Raw genomic sequence first — 27,204 nt, 5'->3', positions numbered from 1 at the left:
AACCATCTCACGTCAGCCACGCCTCCAACCATCTCACGCCAGCCACGCCTCCAACCATCTCACGCCAGCCACGCCTCCAACCATCTCACGCCAGCCACGCCTCCAACCATCTCACGCCAGCCACGCCTCCAACCATCTCACGCCAGCCACGCCTCCAACCATCTCACGCCAGCCACGCCTCCAACCATCTCACGCCAGCCACGCCTCCAACCATCTCACGCCAGCCACGCCTCCAACCATCTCACGCCAGCCACGCCTCCAACCATCTCACGTCACCCATCTCACGTCAACCACGCCTCCAACCATCTCACGTCAGCCACGCCTCCAACCATCTCACGTCAGCCACGCCTCCAACCATCTCACGCCACCCACGCCTCCAACCATCTCACGCCACCCAAGCCTCCAACCATCTCACGCCACCCAAGCCTCCAACCATCTCACGTCAGCCACGCCTCCAACCATCTCACGTCAGCCACGCCTCCAACCATCTCACGTCAGCCACGCCTCCAACCATCTCACGTCAGCCACGCCTCCAACCATCTCACGTCAGCCACGCCTCCAACCATCTCACGTCAGCCACGCCTCCAACCATCTCACGTCAGCCACGCCTCCAACCATCTCACGTCAGCCACGCCTCCAACCATCTCACGTCAGCCACGCCTCCAACCATCTCACGTCAGCCACGCCTCCAACCATCTCACGTCAGCCACGCCTCCAACCATCTCACGTCAGCCACGCCTCCAACCATCTCACGTCAGCCACGCCTCCAACCATCTCACGTCAGCCACGCCTCCAACCATCTCACGTCAGCCACGCCTCCAACCATCTCACGTCAGCCACGCCTCCAACCATCTCACGTCAGCCACGCCTCCAACCATCTCACGTCAGCCACGCCTCCAACCATCTCACGTCAGCCACGCCTCCAACCATCTCACGCCAGCCACGCCTCCAACCATCTCACGTCAGCCACGCCTCCAACCATCTCACGTCAGCCACGCCTCCAACCATCTCACGTCAGCCACGCCTCCAACCATCTCACGCCAGCCACGCCTCCAACCATCTCACGCCAGCCACGCCTCCAACCATCTCACGCCAGCCACGCCTCCAACCATCTCACGCCAGCCACGCCTCCAACCATCTCACGCCAGCCACGCATCCAACCATCTCACGCCAGCCACGCCTCCAACCATCTCACGCCAGCCACGCCTCCAACCATCTCACGCCAGCCACGCCTCCAACCATCTCATGTCACCCATCTCATGTCAACCACGCCTCCAACCATCTCATGTCAGCCACGCCTCCAACCATCTCATGTCAGCCACGCCTCCAACCATCTCATGCCACCCACGCCTCCAACCATCTCATGCCACCCACGCCTCCAACCATCTCATGCCACCCACGCCTCCAACCATCTCATGCCACCCACGCCTCCAACCATCTCATGCCACCCAAGCCTCCAACCATCTCATGCCACCCAAGCCTCCAACCATCTCATGCCACCCACGCCTCCAACCATCTCATGCCACCCACGCCTCCAACCATCTCATGCCACCCACGCCTACAACCATCTCATGCCACCCACGCCTCCAACCATCTCATGCCACCCACGCCTCCAACCATCTCATGCCACCCACGCCTCCAACCATCTCATGCCACCCACGCCTCCAACCATCTCATGCCACCCACGCCTACAACCATCTCATGCCACCCACGCCTCCAACCATCTCATGTCAGCCACGCCTCCATTGAGCCACAATGTTTATTTTCCTTTGCACTGTTTTTAATTTTCTTTTGTCTGCCTTCTGTGTATTCCATCAGGGACCACGTTGGAAACAAGTGGAATTGCTTTCAGGTGTTATCCTCTGAGTTGTGCTCAGAGCATCTTTTCCCCCAATAACAATCAACCAATCTGTTCCACCCACCTGGTTGAGCAGCAGCACGAGGCTGTTCTCCAGAGGGGGAGGGCAGCCCAGCTGGGGCTCAGCACAGGCCCCCAGCAGACCCAGTAGAGGTTGCAGCACCGCCTTGTGTTGGAGCAAGGGCTGCTGAGACTGGCCTATCAGCATCTCAAACAGCTTGAGTAGCGCCCCCTGGCTGTCGGGGTCCAGGCCGCGCCTCAGGTGCCACTGCACCACACGCTCCAGGACGTTCTCAGACACCACCAGGTCCAGGATGGGGCCAATGGGGGGGACGTTACCGGACGTTACCGCCCCGGAGGGTCCCTCACACTCCCCCGGTCGCTCCTCGGCCAAGAGGCACAGCATCTGGTCGGTGTGGTTCCGCACCGCGGTGAGGTCATCACTAGAGCTTGACGGATCCCGCTGTTCCAGCACCCAGGACACCTGTAGAGGAGGGAGAGAGATGTTTTTTTATCCTCAGTGTCCTGTGAGTTGGCTGGATGTCACATGCATCACAAATTAGTACCTGCATTGGGCATCAACCAATCAACTTCTGAGACTTGTTCACATAGTGAAATTTACAACAACAAAAAATCTAATTGACAAAACACACAGTGTTGTGTGTGTGAAACCCCAAGTGTGTGAGATTGAGTTACCATGAGCGTCTGTTGTTGACTCATTGATGTGCTGCTTAGCAGGAAGCTCGTATTGAGTTACTTTGGTGCCATTAAGATCAAGCAAAACTTCTGAAGTCGAGAACAAAATTCTTAGTATTAAAAATGATGATATTGAAAGCAAAAACGTAAACCCAAATGGAGCAAAAAATATATACACTGCTCAAAAAAATAAAGGGAACACTTAAACAACACAATGTAACTCCAAGTCAATCACACTTCTGTGAAATCAAACTGTCCACTTAGGAAGCAACACTGATTGACAATAAATTTCACATGCTGTTGTGCAAATGGAATAGACAAAAGGTGGAAATTATAGGCAATTAGCAAGACACCCCCCAAAACAGGAGTGATTCTGCAGGTGGTGACCACACACCACTTCTCAGTTCCTATGCTTCCTGGCTGATGTTTTGGTCACTTTTGAATGCTGGCGGTGCTCTCACTCTAGTGGTAGCATGATACGGAGTCTACAACCCACACAAGTGTCTCAGGTAGTGCAGTTCATCCAGAATGACACATCAATGCGAGCTGTGGCAAAAAGGTTTGCTGTGTCTGTCAGCGTAGTGTCCAGAGCATGGAGGCGCTAACAGGAGACAGGCCAGTACATCAGGAGACGTGGAGGAGGCCGTAGGAGGGCAACAACCCAGCAGCAGGACCGCTACCTCCGCCTTTGTGCAAGGAGGAGCAGGTGGAGCACTGCCAGAGCCCTGCAAAATGACCTCCAGCAGGCCACAAATGTGCATGTGTCTGCTCAAACGGTCAGAAACAGAATCCATGAGGGTGGTATGAGGGCCCGACGTCCACAGTTGGGGGTTGTGCTTACAGCCCAACACCGTGCAGGACGTTTGGCATTTGCCAGAGAACACCAAGATTGGCAAATTCGCCACTGGCGCCCTGTGCTCTTCACAGATGAAAGCAGGTTCACACTGAGCACATGAGCACGTGACAGACGTGACAGAGTCTGGAGACGCCGTGGAGAACGTTCTGCTACCTGCAACATCCTCCAGCATGACCGGTTTGGCGATGGGTCAGTCATGGTGTGGGGTGGCATTTCTTTGTGGGGCCGCACAGCCCTCCATGTGCTCGCCAGAGGTAGCCTGACTGCCAATAGGTACCGAGATGAGATCCTCAGACCCCTTGTGAGACCATATGCTGACACATGCACATTTGTGGCCTGCTGGAGGTCATTTTGCAGGGCTCTGGCAGTGCACCTCCTTGCACAAAGGCGGAGGTAGCGGTCCTGCTGCTTGGTTGTTGCCCTCCTACGGCCTCCTCCACGTCTCCTGATGTACTGGCCTGTCTCCTGGTAGCGTCTCCATGCTCTGGACACTACGCTGACAGACACAGCAAACCTTTTTGCCACAGCTCGCATTGATGTGTCATCCTGGATGAACTGCACTACCTGAGACACTTGTGTGGGTTGTAGACTCCGTATCATGCTACCACTAGAGTGAGAGCACCGCCAGCATTCAAAAGTGACCAAAACATCAGCCAGGAAGCATAGGAACTGAGAAGTGGTCTGTGGTCACCACCTGCAGAATCACTCCTGTTTTGGGGGGTGTCTTGCTAATTGCCTATAAATTCCACCTTTTGTCTATTCCATTTGCACAACAGCATGTGAAATTTATTGTCAATCAGTGTTGCTTCCTAAGTGGACAGTTTGATTTCACAGAAGTGTGATTGACTTGGAGTTACATTGTGTTGTTTAAGTGTTCCCTTTATTTTTTTGAGCAGTGTATTACAAAAAGGAAATCATTTTGAAATGTGCAAAAAAATAAAAAAAATTACTAAATAAATAGGTTTTTCATTTAAACATTTTCAATAATAACATGATTGTGCTCAAACACCTCTGTCTGTATTTTTCCCCCGGCACATTTAATAAAGCAACATAGCACCCTGCATCCCACTGCTGGTTTGTCACAAGCTATGCAGGGTCGGTCCTGGTCGGTCCAGGTGTTTCTGGATGTGGTGTTGGAGGGTTAGTAGGGGGGGGGAAACTTCCTTCTGGTGTTAAAAGTCATTGTCACAACTATTTCTTAATGCCAGCCACACATATAATAGTAGCTTCGAGCACTCCAAGAAAACATTCCCTAATAACAAACTCTTAAATTCATTGTTATAATATTGTAACGTTGTTCTACAAATTGGGTTTGACGATCTCCAAATCAGCTCTAACTCCCACACAACGCTTTGTGGGCAGCGTCACGCGATAAATTAAAAACGTATATAAAGCAAGACAAATCATTTGTGAAAATGAGGCGGGCAAATTGGGTGTCTCCTGGTCAATCTGCGGGGCACATTTCATCCCTGAGAACGTCCACTGTCTGTAAGAACTTGCTATACCTACAATTAATGTGGCTTCTAAAAAGTGTCAAAACAGCCAGCAGCAGAGAACGTGATGATTATCACTAGCATGGAAGTGCTACCTCTATGCTAACATTAACTACCTATAGAGCTACCTCTATGCTAACATTAACTAACTACAGAGCTCCCTCTATGCTAACATTAACTACCTATAGAGCTACCTCTATGCTAACATTAACTAACTACAGAGCTACCCTAATTGCTACAGGGTCACCATCAATAATGGCTGATCCCTGGCCGTGAACCCACTCACATAAGGTGACTGAGGGAGATTCGGGATATGCTAAACACATATTTTGATCGCACAGTCGTACAGGTTACCCACTTGTATAAGCAGTGAAACAGGACAGATATATAGGGGCTCCTGAGTGGCGCGGCTGTCTAAGGCACTGCATCTCAGTGCTTGAGGCATCACTACAGACCCTGGTTCGATTCCAGGCCGTATCACAACCGGCCATGATTGGGAGTCCCATAGGGCGGCGCACAATTGGCCCAGCGTCAACCGGGTTTGGCCGGGGTAGGCTGTCAATATAAATAATGATTTGTTCTTAACCGACTTGCCTCATTAAATAAAAAAGCTTACTTAAAAATAAAAAATAAATTTTTTTAAAAATAAGTTTAACCTTTGTCGGGTTGCTCTGCCCTCTAGAGGTCTGCATCACAAATGGCACCCTATTCCCTATATACTTATATTCCCTATACTTTAGACCATAGGCCTCTGATCAAAAGTAGGCCACTATAGAGAGAGTAGGGTGCCATTTGGCACACAGCCAGTGTGTTGCGTGCCTATGGTCTTGGGCCTGGCGGTATTACAGTAGACTGCTGTCCTCAGTGGAAAGCCACCCTTCTAATCTGATGCTGCAGCACAGAGGGTGGGGCGCGTTCCAGGGCGTTACATTTGGAGATCGCAATTCACACCTCAGAGGATTGGAAGGTTTATATTATATATATATTTATGTGGTTTCTGAGATGTTCCTTGATCTGATCATCTGCAAATAAATTATAAATACCACCTGGACACCAGAGGCCAAGTCATTTTATCTTTTATCCTCTGGAAATACAATGTACATCCTGCTGCATGTGTTTTTACCCAAATAAATCATATTCCCTCAGTGATGACGGGTCGGTAGAGACCTCGAGACGCCGACGGGTCGGTAGAGACCTCGAGACGCCGACGGGTCGGTAGAGACCTCGAGACGCCGACGGGTCGGTAGAGACCTCGAGACGCCGACGGGTCGGTAGAGACCTCGAGACGCCGACGGGTCGGTAGAGACCTCGAGACGCCGACGGGTCGGTAGAGGCCTCGAGACGCCGACGGGTCGGTAGAGGCCTCGAGACGCCGACGGGTCGGTAGAGGCCTCGAGACGCCGACAGTGACGGGTCGGTAGAGGCCTCGAGACGCCGACAGTGACGGGTCGGTAGAGGCCTCGAGACGCCGACAGTGACGGGTCGGTAGAGGCCTCGAGACGCCGACAGTGACGGGTCGGTAGAGGCCTCGAGACGCCGACAGTGACGGGTCGGTAGAGGCCTCGAGACGCCGACAGTGACGGGTCGGTAGAGACCTCGAGACGACCGACAGAGACGGGTCGGTAGAGACCTCGAGACGCCGACAGTGACGGGTCGGTAGAGACCTCGAGACGCCGACAGTGACGGGTCGGTAGAGACCTCGAGACGCCGACAGTGACGGGTCGGTAGAGACCTCGAGACGCCGACAGTGACGGGTCGGTAGAGACCTCGAGACGCCGACAGTGACGGGTCGGTAGAGACCTCGAGACGCCGACAGTGACGGGTCGGTAGAGACCTCGAGACGCCGACAGTGACGGGTCGGTAGAGACCTCGAGACGCCGACAGTGACGGGTCGGTAGAGACCTCGAGACGCCGACAGTGACGGGTCGGTAGAGACCTCGAGACGCCGACAGTGACGGGTCGGTAGAGACCTCGAGACGCCGACAGTGACGGGTCGGTAGAGACCTCGAGACGCCGACAGTGACGGGTCGGTAGAGACCTCGAGACGCCGACAGTGACGGGTCGGTAGAGACCTCGAGACGCCGACAGTGGCGGGTCGGTAGAGACCTCGAGACGCCGACAGTGACGGGTCGGTAGAGACCTCGAGACGCCGACAGTGACGGGTCAGTAGAGACCTCGAGACGCCGACAGTGACGGGCCAGTAGAGACCTTGAGATGCTGCTTCTGCTGGTAACAAAATAGCCTCTGTTGGCATGACGTGACCGGCAGTTAAAGACTAAAAGGGATGATCAATACTCTACTGATGGGAGCTGATAACGGTTGACAGACTGGTCCAGCCTTGACAGGCAGGCACACACACTATCCAGGCACTTCAACTGATCCCCACATACAATAAAGGCTGAAAGACATGGAAAGTGCATCCACTCTCCATACACATAATAACCCTCCCCCTACACACATTAAGCTAAAAGCCCTAGTCAGCTCAGCGCTGGGAGAGGGGAGAAAGAGAGAACAGTTAATGAGAGAGAGAGGCAGAGAGAGGGGAGAGAGAGCAGAGTTAATGAGAGAGAGAGGCAGAGAGAGGAGAGAGCAACAGCTTTGACAGGGTCAACCGTAGCCTTATTACTTCCTGTACAGGCTGTCTGGCAGGCAGAGTGTCGCATTATGATGTAAGAGCTTCCTGTTGGCAGATTTCAAATGTGTATCTATCAATATACACTATGTATACACAAAAGTCTGAGGACACCCCTTCAAAATAACTGGATCTGGCTATTTCAGCCACACCCGTTGCTGACAGGTGTATAAAATTGAGCACACAGCCATGCAATCTCCATAGACAAACATTGGCCGTAGAATGGCCTGTACTGAAGAGCTCAGTGACTTTCAAAGTGGCACTGTCATAAGATGCCACCTTTCCAACAAGTCAGGTTGTCATATTTCTGCGAGGCTAGAGCTGCCCCGGTCAACTGTAAGGGCTGTTGTTGTGAAATAGAAACGTTGAGGAGCAACAACGACTCAGCCGCTAAGTGGTAGGCCGTACAAGCTCACAGAACTGGAAGGCCAAGTGCTCCAGCGTGTAGCGAGAAAAAAATCCTCTGTCCTCAGTTGCAACACTCACTACTAAAGTTCACAAACTGCAACGTCAGCACAAGAACTGTGCTTCAGGAACTTCATGAAATGGGTTTCCATGGCAGAGGAACCGCACACAACCCTAAGATGATCATGCGCAATGCCAAGCATTGGCTCGAGTGGTGTAAAGCTCGCCACCATTGGACTCTGTAGCAGTGGAAACGCACTCTCTGGAGTAATGAATCACACTTTACCATCTGGTAGTCCGACGGACAAATCTGGGTTTGACGGATGCCAGGAGAACGCTACCTCCCCCAATGCATAGTGCCAACTGTAAAGTTTGGTGGAGGAAAACTGGTCTGGGGCTGTTTTCATGGTTCAGGCCCCTTAGATCCAGTGAAGGGAAATCTTAACGCTACAGCTTACAATGACATTCTAGACTTTGTGGCAAGAGTTTGGGAAAGGTCCTTTCCTGTTTCAGCGTGACAATGCCCCCGTGCACAAAGCGAAGTTTATACAGAAATAGTTTGTCAAGATCGGTGTGGAAGAACTTGAGTGGCCAGCAGAGCCCTGACCTCAACCCTATCGAACACCTTTGGGATGAATTGGTACGCCAACTGCGAGCCAGGCCTAATCGCCGAAAACATCAGTGCCCGACCTTACTAATGCTCATGGCTGAATGGAAGCAAGTCCCTGCAGCAAATGTGCCAACATCAAGTGGAAGCTGTTATAGCAGCAAAGGGGGAACCAACTCCATATTAAATCCCATGATTTTGGAATGAGGTGTTCAACGAGCAGGTGTACGTCATGTCGTGTGTTTGTCATTTAGCAGAAGCTTCTATCCAAAGTGACTTAGTCATACGTGAACGGCGCTCGAACGCGTCTCGGTAACGTGCGCTCGAACGCGTCTCGGCAACGCGGCGTGAATGCGTCTTGGCAACGTGCGTTCGAACGCGTCTTGTGTTTAGACTATGTGTAGGTGGATTTTAATTACATTTCTTTAATTGAACTTTTATTTAACCTTTATTCAACTTTCATTTAACTAGACAAGTCAGTTAAGAACAAATTCTTATTTTCGATGACGGCCTACCCCGGGGCCAACCAGAACAACACTGGGACAATTGCGCCGCCCTATAGGACTTCCAATCACGGACGGATGTGATACCGCCTGGATTCGAACCAGGGACTGTACTGATGCCTCTTGCCCTGAGATGCATATACAGAGATGTAGATATACTGTAGCTAGAGCAGGGGTATTCAAATCCTACCCTGGAAGTCCAGACTAATGCTGGTTTTCTGTTCTAACTGATAATTAAAATTGCACCCATCTGGTATCCCAGGTCTAAACCAGTCCATAAATTAGTACAGATTTGAGTGTTCGAAGTCTCACCTGTCTCCAGTGATTCTCAAACACCATGAGGCAGGTCTCTGGGTCAGCAGTACAGGGACTGGAGGGAGCCACGTTCCTACTGGACCTGCCCCCCGGACCTCGAGGGGTCAGCCGGCTCAGCCAGCTCATCCTGACCAAAGGGGTCAAGGATGAGATCAGGGTTCAGAAAAGAGGGGGAGAGAGGCCCTGGCACATGAACTACAGGGTAGGAGAGAAGGAAGGGGTTGAGAGAGGGTTCAGGAGAGGAGGGTCAGGAAAGGAGGAGGAGGAAGGGGGGGGGGTCAGGAAAGGAGGAGGAAGGGGGGGGGTCAGGAAAGGAGGAGGAAGGGGGGGGGGGTCAGGAAAGGAGGAGGAAGGGGGGGGGGTCAGGAAAGGAGGAGGAAGGGGGGGGGGGTCAGGAAAGGAGGAGGAAGGGGGGGGGGGTCAGGAAAGGAGGAGGAAGGGGAGGGGTCAGGAAAGGAGGAGGAAGGGGAGGGGTCAGGAAAGGAGGAGGGGGTAAGGAGAGTCCAGATAGAGGGGGATGAGGAAAAGGGGGGGGGGATTCTGCTGTGGTTGCAGGGGTGAGGCTGTACTTCGGTGTCAGTCACCGTGGTGACGGGTCAGCGGTGGTCAGTTAGGGAGTTGGGTGTCTGTGCAGGGGGACGCGCCTCGGCTCTCCCTGAAGACCCTGTCATCCAGTCTGCAGCCAACGCCACTCCATGCCTAGGCAGAGGACCCGCAGCACTGCAGGGACACAGAGGTTAGGGTTATTACAATACAGAGGTTAGCCTAATTACAACAGACAGACACAGAGACAAACAGACAGGTCCTGGGGCTGTGTTCACAAACACATACAGACCCCACAGAGACCCAGGACAACAACACAATTACACCCAACCAACGCATGAGAAAAGTAAAATACAATACTTGACACATTGGAAAGAAATAACAAAAACAAAAACAGAGCAAACTAGAATGCTATTTGGCCCATTAACAGGCAGAATACCTGACCACTGTGACTGACCCAAACTTAAAAAGCTTTGACTATGTCCTTGACCAGCACAAAAACATCCAGCAGCGTTCTGCATATACAGGCAGTTGGGAGAGCTAAGGCTAGCTTTTTCTTTGTTTACCTCCACTGTATTCACATCCTACCATACCTTTGTCTGTACATTATGCCTTGAATCTATTCTATCGCGCCCAGAAACCTGCTCCTTTTACACTCTGTTCTGAACGTACTAGACGACCAGTTCTGATAGCCTTTAGCCGTACCAATATACACAGGCAGTTAGAAAAGCCAAGGCTAGCTTTTTTCCAAGCAGAAAATTGCTTCCTGTAGCACAAACTCAAATATGTTCTGGGACACTGTAAAGTCCATGGAGAATAAGAGCACCTCCTCCCAGCTGCCTACTGCACTGAGAATAGGAAACACTGTCACCACTGATAAATACACGATAATTGAGAATTTCAATAAAACATTTTTCTACGGCTGGCCATGCTTTCCACCTGGCTACCCCGATCAACAGTAATCCACCCCCAAAAGCAACTCGCCCGAAGCCTCCCCCATTTCTCCTTCTCCCAAATCCAGATAGCTGATGTTCTGAAAGATCTGCACCTCAGCCACGCTCAAGGTCCTAAACGATATCATAACCGCCATCAATAAGAGACATTACGGTGCAGCCGTATTCATTGACCTGGCCAAGGCTTTTGACTCTGTCAATCACCACATCCTCATCGGCAGACTCAACAGCTTTGGTTTCTCAAATGACTGCCTCGCCTGGTTCACCAACTACTTCTCTGATAGAGTTCAGTGTGTCAATCGGAGGGCCTGTTGTCCGGACCTCTGGCAGTCTCTATGGGGGTGCCACAGGGTTCAATTCTCAGGCCAACTCTCTTCTCTGTATACCTCAATGATGTCGCTCTTGCTGCTGGTGATTCTCTGATCCACCTCTACCAAGCCGACACCATTCTGTATACTTCTGGCCCTTCTTTGGACACTGTGTTAACTAACCTCCAGACGAGCTTCAATGCCATACAACTCTCCTTCCGTGGCCTCCAACTGCTCTTAAATACAAGTAAAACTAAATGCATGCTCTTCAACCGTTCGCTGCCAACACCTGCTCGCCTGTCCAACATCACTACTCTGGACGGCTCTGACTTAGAATATGTGGACAACTACAAATATCTGAGTGTCTAGTTAGACTGTAAACTCTCCTTCCAGACTCACATTAAGCATCTCCAATCCAAAATTAAATCTAGAATCAGCTTCCTATTTCGCAAACAAAGCATCCTTCACCCATGCTGCCAAGCATACCGTCCTAAAACTGACCATCCTACCGATCCTCGACGATGTCATTTACAAAATAGCCTCCATCACTCTACTCAACAAATTGGATGCAGTCTATCACAGTGCCATCCGTTTTGTCACTAAAGCCCCTATACTACCCACCACTGCGACTTGTACGCTCTCGTTGGTTGGCCCTCGCTTCATACTCGTCACCAAACACACTGGCTCTAGGTCATCTACAAGTCTCTGATAGGTAAAGCCCCGCCTTATCTCAGCTCACTGGTCACTATTGCAAAACCCACCCGTAGCACACGCTCCAGCAGGTATATTTCACTGGTCACCCCATAAGCCAATTCCTCCTTCGGCCGCCTCTCCTTCCAGTTCTCTGCTGCCAATGACTGGAACGAACTACAAAAATCTCTGAAGCTGGAGACTCATATCTCCCTCACGAGCTTTAAGCACCAGCTGTCAGAGCAGCTCACAGATCACAGCACCTGTACACAGCCCATCTGTAAATAGACCATCTATCTACCTACCTCATCCCCATACTGTATTTATCTTGCTCCTTTGCCCCCCAGTATCTCTACTTGCACATTAATCTTCTACACATCTACAATTCCAGTGATTAATTGCTATATTGTAATTACTTTGCCACCATGGCCTATTTATTGCCTTACCTCCCTCATTTGCATATACTGTATATAGACTTTATCTACTGTATTATTGACTGCATGTTTGTTTATTCCATGTGTAACTCTGTGTTGTTGTTGTATGTGTCGAACTGCTGGTTCAAAGGTACATTTCCCAACCAGAAGTCATGGAATAAAGGCAACATCCGCACCGAGCTAAAGGCTAGAGCTACCCCTTCGAAGGAGCAGGACACTAATCCGGATGCTTATAAGAAATCCCGCTATAACCTCAGACAAATCCTCAAACAGACAAAAAGCGTCAATACAGGTCGAAGACTGAATCATACTACACCGGCTCTGACGCTCGTCGGATGTGGAAGGGCTTGAAAACTATTACGGACTACAAAAGGGAAACCCAGCCGCGAGGTGCCCAGTGGTGCAAGCCTACCAGACGAGCTAAATGCCTTTTATGCTCGCTTTCAGGCAAGCAACACTGAAGCATGCATGAGAGCACCAGCTGTTCCGGACAACTGTGTAATCGCGCTTTCCGTAGCTGATGTGAGCAAGACCCTTAAAAACAGGTCAACATTCACAAGGCCGCAGGGCCAGACGGATTACCAGGACTTGTTCTCAAAGCATGCGTGGACCAAATGGCAAGAGTCTTCACTGACATTTTCAACCACTCCCTGACCGAGTGTAATACCTACATGTTTCAAGCAGACCAGCATAGTCCCTGTGACCAAGAAAGCGATGGTAACCTACTTAAATGATTACCACCCTGTAGCACTCACGTCGGTAGCCATGAAGTGCTTTGAAAGGCTAGTCATATCTCACAACACCATCATGCCGGAAACCCTAGACCCACTCCAATTCGCATACCACCCCAACAGATCCACAGATAATGCAATCGCACTCCACACTGCCCTTTCCCAACAGGATAAATCCATTCATTAGGGACAAAATACATTTATTTTGAATTGACTGATTTCCTGAACTGTAACTCGTTGAAATAGTTGAAATTGTTGCACGTCGTATTTAGATATTTTTGTTCAGTGTATATATATATATACACACACACACACACACCTCTACCTCAAAGTGGTCCCCTGAAGTCAAATTTGAGTTTACATCCTACATTGACTGCCTTCAATTTGAATTGACCTCAACCCCTCGCCCCACTGCTCACCCTGTTTCTAATGGGCTGTACGAGGGAGGCTATTGGCTGTACGTAGGGCAGAGGTGAGGTGAGCAGCCTATGCCCCTGCTGACCCCCATCCTAACCCAGAAGAGCAGCACGGGGCCCCAGCCCACACAGACAGTGGAAGTTCACTTTGTGAGGTTTGTGTAACAAGCAAAACTGATGAAGCCAAATGTCTCATCCCAGCGTTAGTGTCATCACCGTAGTTATGGGGAGCATAGAGCCATTTAGAGTCATATAGAGCTTAAAAGGACAGTCAGTACTCTGTGTGGGGTTCCCAGTACTACTTACTGTTCTGCTGAAGCTATTGCTTTTAGAAAATAGGGATTAGAAAAATGTACAGGCCACTCAGTCACTCGTGACTGACGTCAAAGTAGAGAGCTGGGATCAAGACAGAGTTAGAGAGGAATGTATTGCTCTGTGACTGAGACAGGACAAATTTAACACAACTTTTAAAAAAGAAACTGAGAGTGAACATTGGAGTGATTTGTCTTTAATATCTGGGGGATATTACCTGTGGGACCACAGACGGCATAATCTCCATACCATTATACCATCTCATCGATCTACATTCTTCACAGAAGCAGTCGATGTCTTGAACATTTCCCCACACACACATTTCCACGTTCCAAATCACGACAAAACAACTGACTGCTATACTTGGCTCGGGACGAGAGAGAAGGAGAGCAAAGGCTGCTGGGAGATAAAGTAGGTTACCGTAGCGCCTCAGAGTCACTATGATTCATAGAGGTTTGCTTACATCACTTGTACAGAGAGAGAGAGAGAGAGAGAGACAGGTTCTACAAAAAAAAAACACCATATTACCTGAACACTTGCTCAGCGTCTGTCTGGGCTAAACCTCCATTTTGGCTCTGGTCCACAGAGGGAGGAGGAAGCCCTGGCTCATGGCCCTTAGCTGGCTGCTCCAGTCCAACGCTGGCTTTTCAAGGAAGTCACCAACCAGCAGCGATTGGCTTAGTCTTCCTTAGCCCCAACTGCTCTCCAAAGACTGAAAGTCAACCACCACCTAGGACAGAGAGAAGAGGGTTTGGTTATAAGCTGGTAAGCCGGTGTATTGTACTACACAGTTCTAGTCTGGCAGAGAGAAACACAGACAGAGGTGACACAGAAGGTGTTTTAAGCTGGGTGTACACAACATGATTTAGCTGTCCCAGACCAGTTTGAGATCAGAGCCAAAATCCTCCACGTCGTTGCCTACTCAGAGCGCGTGGTCACAGACGCAAATCGGAGGGCTACCAATCAAGTCTTTGAGCAGTCCCAGACGTCCTGATAGTTTCTGAACATGTTTGATTTTTAAAAAAATAATAATCTGAAACAAAATACGCAAAGCTCTTGTAGTGTTGAGATGTGCAAGACGTTTTGAGAACACTGATCAGCAATAGCCAATGAGAGCCTGCCAGAGAAGAAGCCAGTAAGACGATGATGACGTTGTTTCACATCACCCAGAATGACTCTCCAGCAGGAGCGATTACTGCTAGTACGTGTTTCTACTCGAATTGAACCAAAGTGTCAAATCGTTACAGCTCTGGAGTTCACATGCAATTCAAAATGTTGGCTAGATATTTAAAATTCTGGTATGGCAAACGTGAACGTCTGACTGAAAATGTTTTTTAGGCTGCTTTGAGCCACAGCTCGTTCTATTTAACTAGGCAAATCAGTTAAGAACAAATTCTTATTTACAATGACGGCCTACCGGGGGTTAACTGCCTTGTCTGGGGGCAGAACCACAGATTTTTTTTTAAATGTCAGCTCAGGGATTCGGTCCAGCAAACTTTTGGTTACTGGCCCAACACTCCAACCACTAGGCTACCTGCCACCCCATGTTCTAGCTACGTTAAATCACATCACCACATTGTTTTGGTGAGACAGCGCGGTGTGGAGAATCCTGTAGTGTGTGACCCATCTGTGCCAGATCGTTTGGTAAGCGCACCAAGACAACAGAAAAACTAAAACACAGGCAAGACGTTTTAATGTGAGAGGATCAGCTACTCCCCCCCCCCCCCCCACCCCATCGTAACTAGGCTACTTTTAAATTTGAAAAGTTTAAATTCGATAATCCGTTGAGCCATCTCCCGCTAGAATGAACGATATGCATCTTTTAGCGATCTATTGATAGCATAGGTCACCTGTCCTACCGCGGCCAAACCCTCCCCAAACCCGGAAGACGCTGGGCCAATTGTGCGCCGCCCTATGGGACTCCCGATCATGGCCGGTTGTGATACAGCCCGGGATCGAACCAGGGTCTGTAGTGACGCCTTCTGGCACTGAGATGCAGTGTCTTAGAATCTCCTATATCCCGTCGCCATTTCATAAAATCATACATCGTAATTATATGTCCATGGTATAGTGTCGGGACAAGTCAACCAAAGGATTTCCTTAGTTGCCTTTACCTCGACGTCGCTAGACAGCGACATTAAAGTGTGTGACTCGTCTCAGTCAGGGTAGCCTACCGAATCGCTTCATTCATTTGGCTCCCTAATTTGTATATGGCTACTGGTAGGCCTAGGTTTTTTGGCGATTATCTTAAATGATTAAAACATTCAATGAAAATGATGAATCGTCACTGAGGCAATAGCAGGTAGTGGAGATCCTCATGCCAAAATGATAATTTGGGCTCACGGAATCTAGGCATTAAAATGGAATTCAACGATATTAAACCGTGTTGAAATCAACTAAATGTATTGAAAATGTATTAAAATTTGCCCCAAGTTCATCAAAAGACATGAACAGAATGCATTAGTTAAATTGTATTTCCAGCAACGTATCACTGGGCTGTATCACAACGTGGTTGGGAGTCCCATAGGGCAGCGCACAATTGGCCCCAACGTCGTCTGGGTTTGGCCGGTGTAAGTCGCCATTGTAAATAAGAATTTGTTCTTAAATCTGACTTGCCTAGATTAAAAAAGTTTTTATTTAACCTTTATTTAAAACACATCTACCACTTTGAGTAGCCGTTAGCGATGATGCTAATGAAAAAAAGTCTTCTGGTAGATTAAATGTTTTTTTTGGGGGGACAGCCATCTCAACTAAATGTTAATTAAAGTTGCCTATGCTTAAATGGAAGAATGATATCATAATAATCTTTCATCAATCCAGTTGGTATTTGTTTAGCAAACTCTACAATCACATGTTGACTACAGCTAAACAGCCTCTTGCTAACCCACAATCCACTTAGCCTTTAGTGTTCTGGAACATTCATGTATTTTATTTTGTGTTTTTCCCACATAGCAGCCAATGTGGGCATGCGGCTAGTTAAATAATTTGTTTTAAATCAAATACATCATTTGAAAAACAAACATTGTGGCAATGCATAACCTGTAAATGAGATCAAGTGAAGACCGGCAGGGTTCGATACCGTGACCAAAACAGTCGCACTTGCAACCATTTCAACTAGTAGCTAGTGAGGATCCCAGTGAAAACAAGTGTACCAGGGTCACTTTAGTTTTTTGGTTCACAATTTGGTATTTTTTTATTATGATTTATTCAAACAGTAATGTGCAATTGACCAAAAATAAAGCGACTTTCTGAAGAGGCAGCAACGGAACATCCCGGTCCGTGTGTGTGCAGTACGCGTAGGCCCTATATGTCTATCACTGTGTAGCCGTGAGCGACGCTAATGAGAGCTTAACTGTCTTCGGGTAGATGGAAAGGCTATTTTGAAAAGGTAACTGTTCTTCTACACCTGCATTGCTTTGCCGTTTGGGGTTTTAGGCCGGGTTTCTGTACAGCACTTTGTGACATCAGCTGATGTAAAAAGGGCTTTATAAATCAATTTGATTGATTGAACTACAAAAGTAGCCTATGCTTACCTGACAGAATCATGATTATTAGCATTAATCCAGTAGCCATTTGTTTTTAAAAAAACTCCATCACAAGTCCTCTACAGACATAGGTGGTTCGTCCAAAAGCTACGCTTCACCTAAAGTAAATTGAATTGCCAAAATTATAGAGCCTAATTTGCCTAATCCTGTCTAAAAAAAATAAATAATAATAATAATAATAATCATTCAAAATAGGCTACTACACCAGAAAGCATGATTTGGCCACAGAGGATCATTAGGTTCTTAAAATAAAATAATTGTGGATTGTTTAAAAAAAAATTATAATAATAAATAAATCACATTGACATACAGTCGGAAGGGCTTGCAATTTGGACAGCCCGTGCGGCAAAACACCAGAGGATTGCTGAGTTGTGACTAAGTAAAAAGTAGAAGCCCAGCCAGGCAATATTTCATCTTCATCTGGAAAGCACAACCATCTCTGCAGCACTCCACCAATCAGGCATTTATGGTAGATTGGCCAAATGGAAGTGTCTCCTCAGTAACAGGCACATGACAGCCTGCTTGGAGGTTGCCAAAAGGACTCTCAGACCATGAGAAACATGATTCTCTGGTCTGATGAAACCAAGATTGAACTCTTCAGCCTAAATGCCAAGCATTACATCTGGAGGAAACCTGTCACCATCCCTATGCAGAAGCATGGTGGTGGCAGCATCATCATGCTGTGGGGATGTTTCTCAGCAGCAGGGACTGGGAGACTAGTCAGGTTCAAGGGAAAGATGAACGGAGCAAAGTGCAGAGAGATCCTTGATGAAAAACTGCTCTAGAGCACTCAGGACCTCAGACTGGGGCAAAGGTTCACCTTCCAATAAGACAATAACCCTAAGCACACAGCCAAGACATTGCATGAGTGGCTTCGGGATATGTCTCTGAAATGTCCTTGAGTGGCCCAGCCAGAGCCCGGACTTGAACATCTCTGGAGAGACCTGAAAATAGCTGTGCAGCGACACTCCCCATCCAACCTGACAGAGCTCGAGAGGATCTGCACAGAAGAATGAGAGAAACTCCCCAAATACAGGTGTGACAAGCTTTTAGCATCATATGCATGACTCAAGGCTGTAATCACTGCCCAAGGTGCTTTCTGCTTTGTCATTCTGGGGTAGTGTGTGTAGATTGATGAGGGGGAAAAAAGCTATTTAATCCATTTTAGAATAAGGCTGTAACGAAACAAAATGTGGTAAAGGGGTCTAAATACTCTCCAAAGGCACTGTGTGTGTGTGTGTGTGTGTGTGTGTGTGTGTGTGTGTGTGTGTGTGTGTGTGTGTGTGTGTGTGTGTGTGTGTGTGTGTGTGTGTGTGTGCTAAAGCAAATAGAGTGTAATAAAGCTCACGTGGGCTGGGCATCCTGAAGATGACACTTTAATCAAATAAATAATGTACAACATATTTTTTATTTTAAGGCTATGGGAAGCTCAAAACAAGCTTTAGTATCCTATTTTGAATTATTGTATTTATTTCTGTAGAGACAGCAGACGGCTAATTAGGCTATATAATTTCGATAATTTACTTAGGGAAAGCTTAGCTTCCCTAGCCTTATGGATCCACCGCCTATGAGCCTGTCAATCTACTACTACTCTCATAGTAGAAGCGTTTACCTATTATTCTATTAGTCAGCTTGTCGACGAAGTTGTGCAACTAAAGATCTCAAATCCCTACAACCAGTAAACCACAGCTACACAAAACATAAAAAGAATGTTAAAAAGCAATGAGTTCAGAAATGTTGATAAAAATAGTTTAACATTATTAGCGCAGCAATCTGCACAAAGCAGTAGGCTACGTGCGACTGTTTGTTTGGATACCGGATAAAGACAGTTAGAAAACCAATAGAACATGAGAGCAATTAGGCTTCCGGTTTCAAATCGCAAAGTCAAATTAAAACATGTCTCCTAATATATGTAGTAAAACATTCAGGTTTCAAACTATTAAGTAGCTATACGTTTACAAAATGCATACTACCTCCGTTGCATTTGAATGGCGAATCAATTTGGAAGCGCGCATCAATTACCAGTTGAGAAAAAAAAATAGTAGCTCTTTAAATCTTTCCCCCCCCCCAAAAAAAAGTAAGCCAGATATCACCAGCTAACTAAAACCATGATACAGCTAACAACAACAACAAGATGCAGCCAAGCTGAAGGCTCAACATTTCAGACATAAAACCATAAAGTCAACCATTCGGTCCCTGGGCTAACGTCGGTAAATAAGAGAAGAAGAACTATGTAACCGGTTACAATCAAAGGTGATTTCATTTTTCAGGTTAAACATCCTTCAGTGGCGTAAAATGTCGGTAAGTTCAAAGTTCAGCTGCTCAGATTCCAATGTTAGTAACAATAAGGGGGATGAGACAGCAAATAAAATGTATCCCACTTAAGACAGAGGTCATCAATAAGTGAACAGAACTAAACCTTTCTGTACCGACAGCTCAGTAGTGAGTAATGTTAGCCTGCCTGAGGAAAGTGAGGTATTTTGGCAGCGGCTGACCCTGAAACCTAGGAGCAGTTTAGGTGAAACATGTTCATCAGCGGCTGACCCTCAAACCTAGGAGCAGTTTAGGTGAAACATGTTCATCAGCGGCTGACCCTGAAACCTAGGAGCAGTTTAGGTGAAACATGTTCATCAGCGGCTGACCCTCAAACCTAGGAGCAGTTTAGGTGAAACATGTTCATCAGCGGCTGACCCTGAAACCTAGGAGCAGTTTAGGTGAAACATGTTCATCAGCGGCTGACCCTGAAACCTAGGAGCAGTTTAAGTGAAACATGTTCATCAGCGGCTGACCCTCAAACCTAGGAGCAGTTTAGGTGAAACATGTTCATCAGCGGCTGACCCTGAAACCTAGGAGCAGTTTAGGTGAAACATGTTCAACAGCGGCTGACCCTCAAACCTAGGAGCAGTTTAGGTGAAACATGTTCATCAGCGGCTGACCCTGAAACCTAGGAGCAGTTTAAGTGAAACATGTTCATCAGCGGCTGACCCTGAAACCTAGGAGCAGTTTAGGTGAAACATGTTCATCAGCGGCTGACCCTGAAACCTAGGAGCAGTTTAAGTGAAACATGTTCATCAGCGGCTGACCCTGAAACCTAGGAGCAGTTTAGGTGAAACATGTTCATCAGCGGCTGACCCTGAAACCTAGGAGCAGTTTAGGTGAAACATGTTCAACAGCGGCTGACCCTCAAACCTAGGAGCAGTTTAGGTGAAACATGTTCAACAGCGGCTGACCCTGAAACCTAGGAGCAGTTTAGGTGAAACATGTTCATCAGCGGCTGACCCTGAAACCTAGGAGCAGTTTAGGTGAAACATGTTCATCAGCGGCTGACCCTGAAACCTAGGAGCAGTTTAAGTGAAACATGTTCATCAGCGGCTGACCCTGAAACCTAGGAGCAGTTTAGGTGAAACATGTTCATCAGCGGCTGACCCTGAAACCTAGGAGCAGTTTAAGTGAAACATGTTCATCAGCGGCTGACCCTGAAACCTAGGAGCAGTTTAGGTGAAACATGTTCATCAGCGGCTGACCCTGAAACCTAGGAGCAGTTTAGGTGAAACATGTTCAACAGCGGCTGACCCTCAAACCTAGGAGCAGTTTAGGTGAAACATGTTCAACAGCGGCTGACCCTGAAACCTAGGAGCAGTTTAGGTGAAACATGTTCATCAGCGGCTGACCCTGAAACCTAGGAGCAGTTTAGGTGAAACATGTTCATCAGCGGCTGACCCTGAAACCTAGGAGCAGTTTAGGTGAAACATGTTCATCAGCGGCTGACCCTGAAACCTAGGAGCAGTTTAAGTGAAACATGTTCATCAGCGGCTGACCCTGAAACCTAGGAGCAGTTTAGGTGAAACATGTTCATCAGCGGCTGACCCTGAAACCTAGGAGCAGTTTAGGTGAAACATGTTCATCAGCGGCTGACCCATCATCATACAGTGCCCCTTGACTTTTTCCTAATTTTGTTGTTACAGTCAATTTAAAAATGGTTTAAATTGAGATGTGTCACAGGCCTACACACAATTCTCCATGTCAAAGTGGAATTATGTTTTCCATTATGTTTCTATTTAACAAAAGCTGAAATGGTTGAGATCTTATTGACTCAAGACTCTTTATGGCAAGCCTAAATAAGTCCGAGTAAAAATGTGCTTAACAAGTCACATAATAAGTTGCATAGACTCACTCTGTGTGCAATAAGTGTTTAACATGGTTTTGAATGACTACCTCATCTCTGTACCCCCAACATACAATTATCTGTAAGGTCACTCCGTCGAGCAGTGAATTTCAAACACAGATTCAACCACAAAGACCAGAGAGGTTTTTCAATGCTTCACAAAGAAGGGCACCTATTAGTAGAAGAGTACTTTTTTTTTTTAAAGCAGACATTGAATTAATTACACTTTGGATGGAATACACCCAGTCACTACAAATATACAGGCGTCCTTCCTCAGTTAACCATGGTGTAGAGGTCAACCGATTAATCGGAATGGCCGATGAATGATCGGAATGGCCGATAAATGAGAACGTGTTCTCAATTTGCCTACCTGGTTAAATAAAGGTTAAATAAAAATAAATAAATAAAAATTATTACAAATAAATAAATAAATAAATAAATAAATAAATAAATAAATTCGGCCGATTAATTGGTATCGGCTTTTTTGGCCCTCCAATAATCGGTATCGGTGTTGAAAAATCATAATCGGTCGACCTCTACAATGGTGACTTTCAAACAGTTAGAGTTTAATGGCTGTGATAGGAGAAAACTGAGGATGGATCAACATTGTACTCAATACTAATCTAACTGACAGTGAAAAGAAGGAAGTCTGTACAGAATAAAAAAAATATTTGCTGCAAGGCACGAAAGTAATACTGCAAAAAAACTTTTGGTCCCAAATAGAACGTGTTATGTTTGGGTCAAATCCAATCCAATACATTACTGAGTATCTCTCTCCATATTTACAATACATTACTGAGTATCTCTCTCCATATTTACAATACATTACTGCGTATCACTCTCCATATTTACAATACATTACTGAGTATCTCTCTCCATATTTACAATACATTACTGAGTATCTCTCTCCATATTTACAATACATTACTGAGTATCTCTCTCCATATTTACAATACATTACTGAGTATCTCTCTCCATATTTACAATACATTACTGAGTATCTCTCTCCATATTTACAATACATTACTGAGTATCTCTCTCCATATTTACAATACATTACTGCGTATCTCTCTCCATATTTACAATACATTACTGAGTATCTCTCTCCATATTTACAATACATTACTGCGTATCTCTCTCCATATTTACAATACATTACTGCGTATCTCTCCATATTTACAATACATTACTGAGTATCACTCTCCACATTTACAAACAGAGTGGTGGCTGCATCATGTTATGGATACCGGACGTGTCGATCTCATCGTAATCGTATCCGTTTTTATCAAACTTGATACTCGTAATTGGATTTACTGGTGATGGGAAAACTCAGAAGTGTGCTTTTAAATGCCGGTAAAGCCTCAACCCTGGAGTGAGCATGATTGTACCATTACTCAGGCCGCATCATTCATTGTGTTCATTCACTCAGACACATTGTTAAATTGAACCCGAGAGATGAAAATGCACATGACTACTTTACTTAGTCTTATTCAATTATCAACGGAATCGGCAAATACATAGGCCCCTTGCATGGCTGGCTACTACTGTCTGCATGTATTCTAGACACAGATTTAGAAGCTAGGCTAATTTTCTTGCTCCATATTGTTTCACTTTGGAGAGGAGCAAAGCTTTTCTCTGCAGACACTTATGCCACATTTGTAAAATCAAAAGAAACGATATATGTGTCTTTTTTTCCCCCATAATGATCTGTTGCTCAGTAAACATGACTGGGCAAGAATAAATAATAATAGCAAAGCTCACAACAGACGTCAATGGAATAATTATACGGACAGACAAAGTAGGCCTACTAAACAACGCCAATTAGACAGACTAAAACAACCATATTCCCTCAGCCGACAGGAAATTTCTAGTTTGAACAACAATGACTAGCTACAGATTCATACACTATGTTTGGATAAGAGGAAACTTATGCCCTGATAAGAATGACTGAGTGTGGTGAAACAGAGCAGTGCGCGTGTCTGGGGAAATGAGAGCGGCTTGTTCTAATCCAATCGTTACAGCAGGCTCAATCGGGACCCCGCCCGTTTCTTTACAGAAGAAACTATCCAATAGTTGTTTAGAGAACACAGCGCTTCATACGGATTGAGTGAGAGAAATGCGTGCTGGCAGCTGAAAACATGCTTTTTCCAACCACGGATAAATTACAACAACAACAAATAATACTCATCTCATAATCGTATTCAGACAATTCTACATATCCATTACAATACTTGTTTTGTCCTCGGCACGCCCCTAATGAGTATGGGGCAAATGCAATACAACACATTAATGAGTACCACTCTTCATAGTGGTGGCTGCATCATGTTATGGGTATGATTGTCATCGTTAAGGACTGGGGAGTTTTTCAGGATAAAAAAAACGGATTGGAACAAACCAGAGGTAAAATCCAAGAGGACAACCAGGTTCAGTCTGCTTTCCACCAGACACCGGTCGGGATGCTCTCAGTGGTGCAACTGTAGAACATTGAGAATCTGGGGGACCATGCCAAATCTTTTCAATCTCTTTTCAGGTTGTTGTCCTGGCACCACACTGCCAGGTCTCCGACCTTCTCCCTATAGGTTGTCTCATCATTGTCGGTGATCAGGCCTACCACCATTGTGTCGTCAGCAAACTTAATGATGGTGCTGAAGTCGTGCTTGGCCACGCAGTCGTGGGTGAACAGGGAGTACAGGAGGGGACTGAGCACGCACCCCTGAGAGGCCCCCATGTTGAGGATTGCCTACCGCCCATATGTGTTGTTGCCAACCCTTACCACCTGGGGGTAGCCCATCAGGAAGTCCAGGATCCAGTTGCAGAGGGAGGTGTTTAGTCCCAGAGCCCATATCTTAGTGATGAGCTCTGTGGTCACTATGGTGTGGAAACGCTCAGTCAAGGAACAGCATTCTCATATACAGTTGAAGTCTGAAGTTTACATAAACTAGATTTAATGACTCCAGCCTAAGTGTTTCAACCACTCCACACATTTCTTGTTAACAAACTATAGTTTGGCATGTCGGTAAGGACATCTACTTTGTGCATGACACAAGTAATTTTTCCAACAATTGTTTACAGACAGATTATTTCACTGTATCACAATTCCAGTGGGTCAGACGTTTACATACACTAAGTTGACTGTGCCTTTAAACAGTTTGGAAGATTCCAGAAAATTATGTCATGGCATTAGAAGCTTCTGATAGGCTAATTGACATTATTTGAGTCAATTGGAGGTGAACCTGTGGATGTATTTCAAGGCCTGTTAACAAGAAATTTGTGGAGTGGTTGAAAAAAAGAGTTTTAATGACTCCAACTTAAGTGTATGTAAACTTCAGACTTCAACTGTACTTGCTCTAAGTGATTGATAATTGGTATTCAGCAGTCATAAAAGTATGTCTTATTTACTTTGAACAACTACTAAAAAGTAATTTAGTCAGAAAGCATAGGCAGCAGCTCTATAGGGATGATATGACTTGGAAATAAATAAAAGTAAAATAAAACAAAATGTAATGTAATGTAATAAACACAAATGAAATATTTTATCAGTAAAGGGAATATAGTAGTTGATAAGTGATAAGCAGTTACTACCATCATGGGACGTATTGTTTTATCCTTTGTCGTTACAGTATTCAACCCACACAATGCCTAGTGAATTTAAAAAATAATAATCTGAACCGTAAACCTTGATCATTTTTTAAATAACGGACACGAAGCTAAACAGGATTTTTTTTTTTAAAGCACTCATCACGACTGAAAAAGGTAAGTTTGAGCACCTATCCCTCACCAATGGCCAGATAGAGGATAGAACGTAGAAGATAGAACGTAGAAGATGGAACGTAGAAGATGGGAACGTAGAAGATGGGAACGTAGAAGATGGGAACGTAGAAGATGGGAACGTAGAAGATGGAACGTAGAGGATAGAACGTAGAGGATAGAACGTAGAGGTAGGGAAAATATTTTTCCAAGAGAAGCTAACTGACCACAGTCATGTTTACTGAACACTGTATCTGCGTCTGAAATGGAACCACAAATTGAACTACTTTTGAACAGATTCTGGTCAAAAGGTGTGCACACCGTGTAAGGAAAAGGTCTCCCTCTCTCTCCCTTGCCGCTGGCCTGGCCACGGGTCATGTGCCCGCATGATACATTATTGAGTGGCAAGCATGTCAAGTCCATCTCAAAAACCTCCTGACCTGGAAAGCTCAGCCATGTTCTCAAGACCAACTTGACGTTGCTGAGGAATTATAGTCAGACCCAGATTCTGTAGCAATCTAGTAAACTTGCTAGCGACTTCAGTGAATGTTTAACACATTTCTAGAGGCAAATATGTTAAATTATAACTGGGACATAATGAACTTGGGACTCTATGTAAATCTATCTCTGGAAACTGATGTAGAACCATTACAATTTGTATGGTGTTTTGCAAAATGTACAAAAGGTTACTTATTTTAAAACGTGTTAAAATGCTGAAGCTGTCTAATGAGATTCGAACACACAACTTTTGGGTTGCTAGACGTTCAACCACCAATCCACCCTCCTTTAGTTTTTGACTTAAGTCAACTTCTGTTTTATGTAACCATACCAAACATAACATAATACTAAATTTCAGAATCCCAGATTTAAGTGTACTACCATGGCATTGTTGAGTAAAGTTAACGTTAATCGTTTATAATTTCTGAGTATTCAACAACAAGCTAGCTAGTTTCAGCATTACTAACGTTAACAATTACAACAATTTGGAAAATGTGCTGGATAGTTAGCCAAGTATATAAATGCCTAACGTTAACATAAACAGTTGATGTGCATGCCTACTGCTCGTTTGCATAACACATCACGTAGCTACTGCATTCCCACGTACTGTAGCAAGCCAGCTAAGTGCTGCTGTGTGTCAGCGCAGTGCATTTCAAAAAAACAAGCTAGCTACCTAGCTAATATAGCGATGTCTCCTTCAGCGATTTAACGTTAGAAACAAATCTGATACTTGCAGACTTAGCTGAATGCAAATAGCTAAATAACGTTAGCATGTAAAAGTCAAAGTATTTCAGTTGAACAGTCAAATACTCACGGGTACGTTTGCAGTACTTTCACCCTCCGAAAATGGCAAGCTGCTGTGGAGCAGTGATTTCCAAGAAACAACTTAGCTTGCTAGCTAGCCAAAATGCTAACGGTGGCTATACGGGCAAATCCACTGTCAGTCAACCAGGGTGTACTGTACAAATGGAGCCAATATTACAAAAAAACTACCCACGAACGCAAACAAGATCGCCTAAAAAAAATTATACTTTGTCGCATAGATTACTCTTTTAGACAATAACAAACCATTTTCTGATTTCACAATCATTCTCTCTTTTCGCTGCCATCTTCCTCTGTCACACATACATACATCAGTGGTCACACACCCACACGCAAGGGACGCTGTGACGTTTTTAAAAAACCGCTACCACAGATTTGCCGCTACTCCCGGTACCCTTTCTCCGCCGCCCTTGAAAGGGGAACGTCCTATCTGAAAGGCACTCGTGCACATTTATAACCTGTCAGGCATGTTGTGTGTGGGACAAAATACATTTTCCTAACGCATAATACTCATGTTGGAGCTGCATAGATCCGTATAAATGTATCAGATTGTGTGGGTGAGTGAGGGTTACATAGAGGAGGACTGTAGAGTATACTTTAACGACCCTGGGTTTATAAGCGCGGATATCTACTCTGCCGCTTGAGCTTGCATTTACGGCACAGGCGATAGCTCTC

The 27,204-nt window shown here is 46.2% G+C and overlaps 1 protein-coding gene and 1 long non-coding RNA gene across 3 annotated transcripts in view; both read right to left on the bottom strand.

The window, feature by feature from the left end:
* The window catches only part of LOC129816733 (FHF complex subunit HOOK interacting protein 1B-like), a 39,494-nt gene extending 29,844 nt beyond the window's left edge, over positions 1–9,650 (bottom strand). Inside the window, exons 1-3 of one of the 2 annotated variants that reach the window (XM_055871552.1) lie at positions 9,363–9,447; positions 2,555–2,644; positions 1,923–2,342 (exon numbers count right to left, since the gene is read on the bottom strand). In XM_055871552.1, coding sequence (XP_055727527.1) covers positions 1,923–2,342; positions 2,555–2,578 — 444 coding nt within the window. In that variant the 5' untranslated portion in view covers positions 2,579–2,644; positions 9,363–9,447. Of the gene's footprint in view, positions 1–1,922; positions 2,343–2,554; positions 2,645–9,362 lie in introns of both variants that reach the window. The other variant, XM_055871551.1, reaches the window with a different exon arrangement.
* A 104-nt stretch (positions 9,651–9,754) lies between these two features.
* LOC129816732 (uncharacterized) lies at positions 9,755–26,909 on the bottom strand. The gene is made up of 3 exons (XR_008753600.1): positions 26,522–26,909; positions 14,281–14,482; positions 9,755–10,085 (listed from the first exon to the last, which is right to left on the bottom strand). It is a non-coding gene; the product is annotated as an uncharacterized LOC129816732 (long non-coding RNA).
* Positions 26,910–27,204: the final 295 nt, after the last annotated feature.

This window comes from Salvelinus fontinalis, chromosome 19 (genome assembly GCF_029448725.1).
Source record: "Salvelinus fontinalis isolate EN_2023a chromosome 19, ASM2944872v1, whole genome shotgun sequence".
NCBI classification, from domain to species: Eukaryota; Metazoa; Chordata; class Actinopteri; order Salmoniformes; family Salmonidae; genus Salvelinus; species Salvelinus fontinalis.
This window is presented reverse-complemented; position numbering and strand designations above follow the sequence as displayed.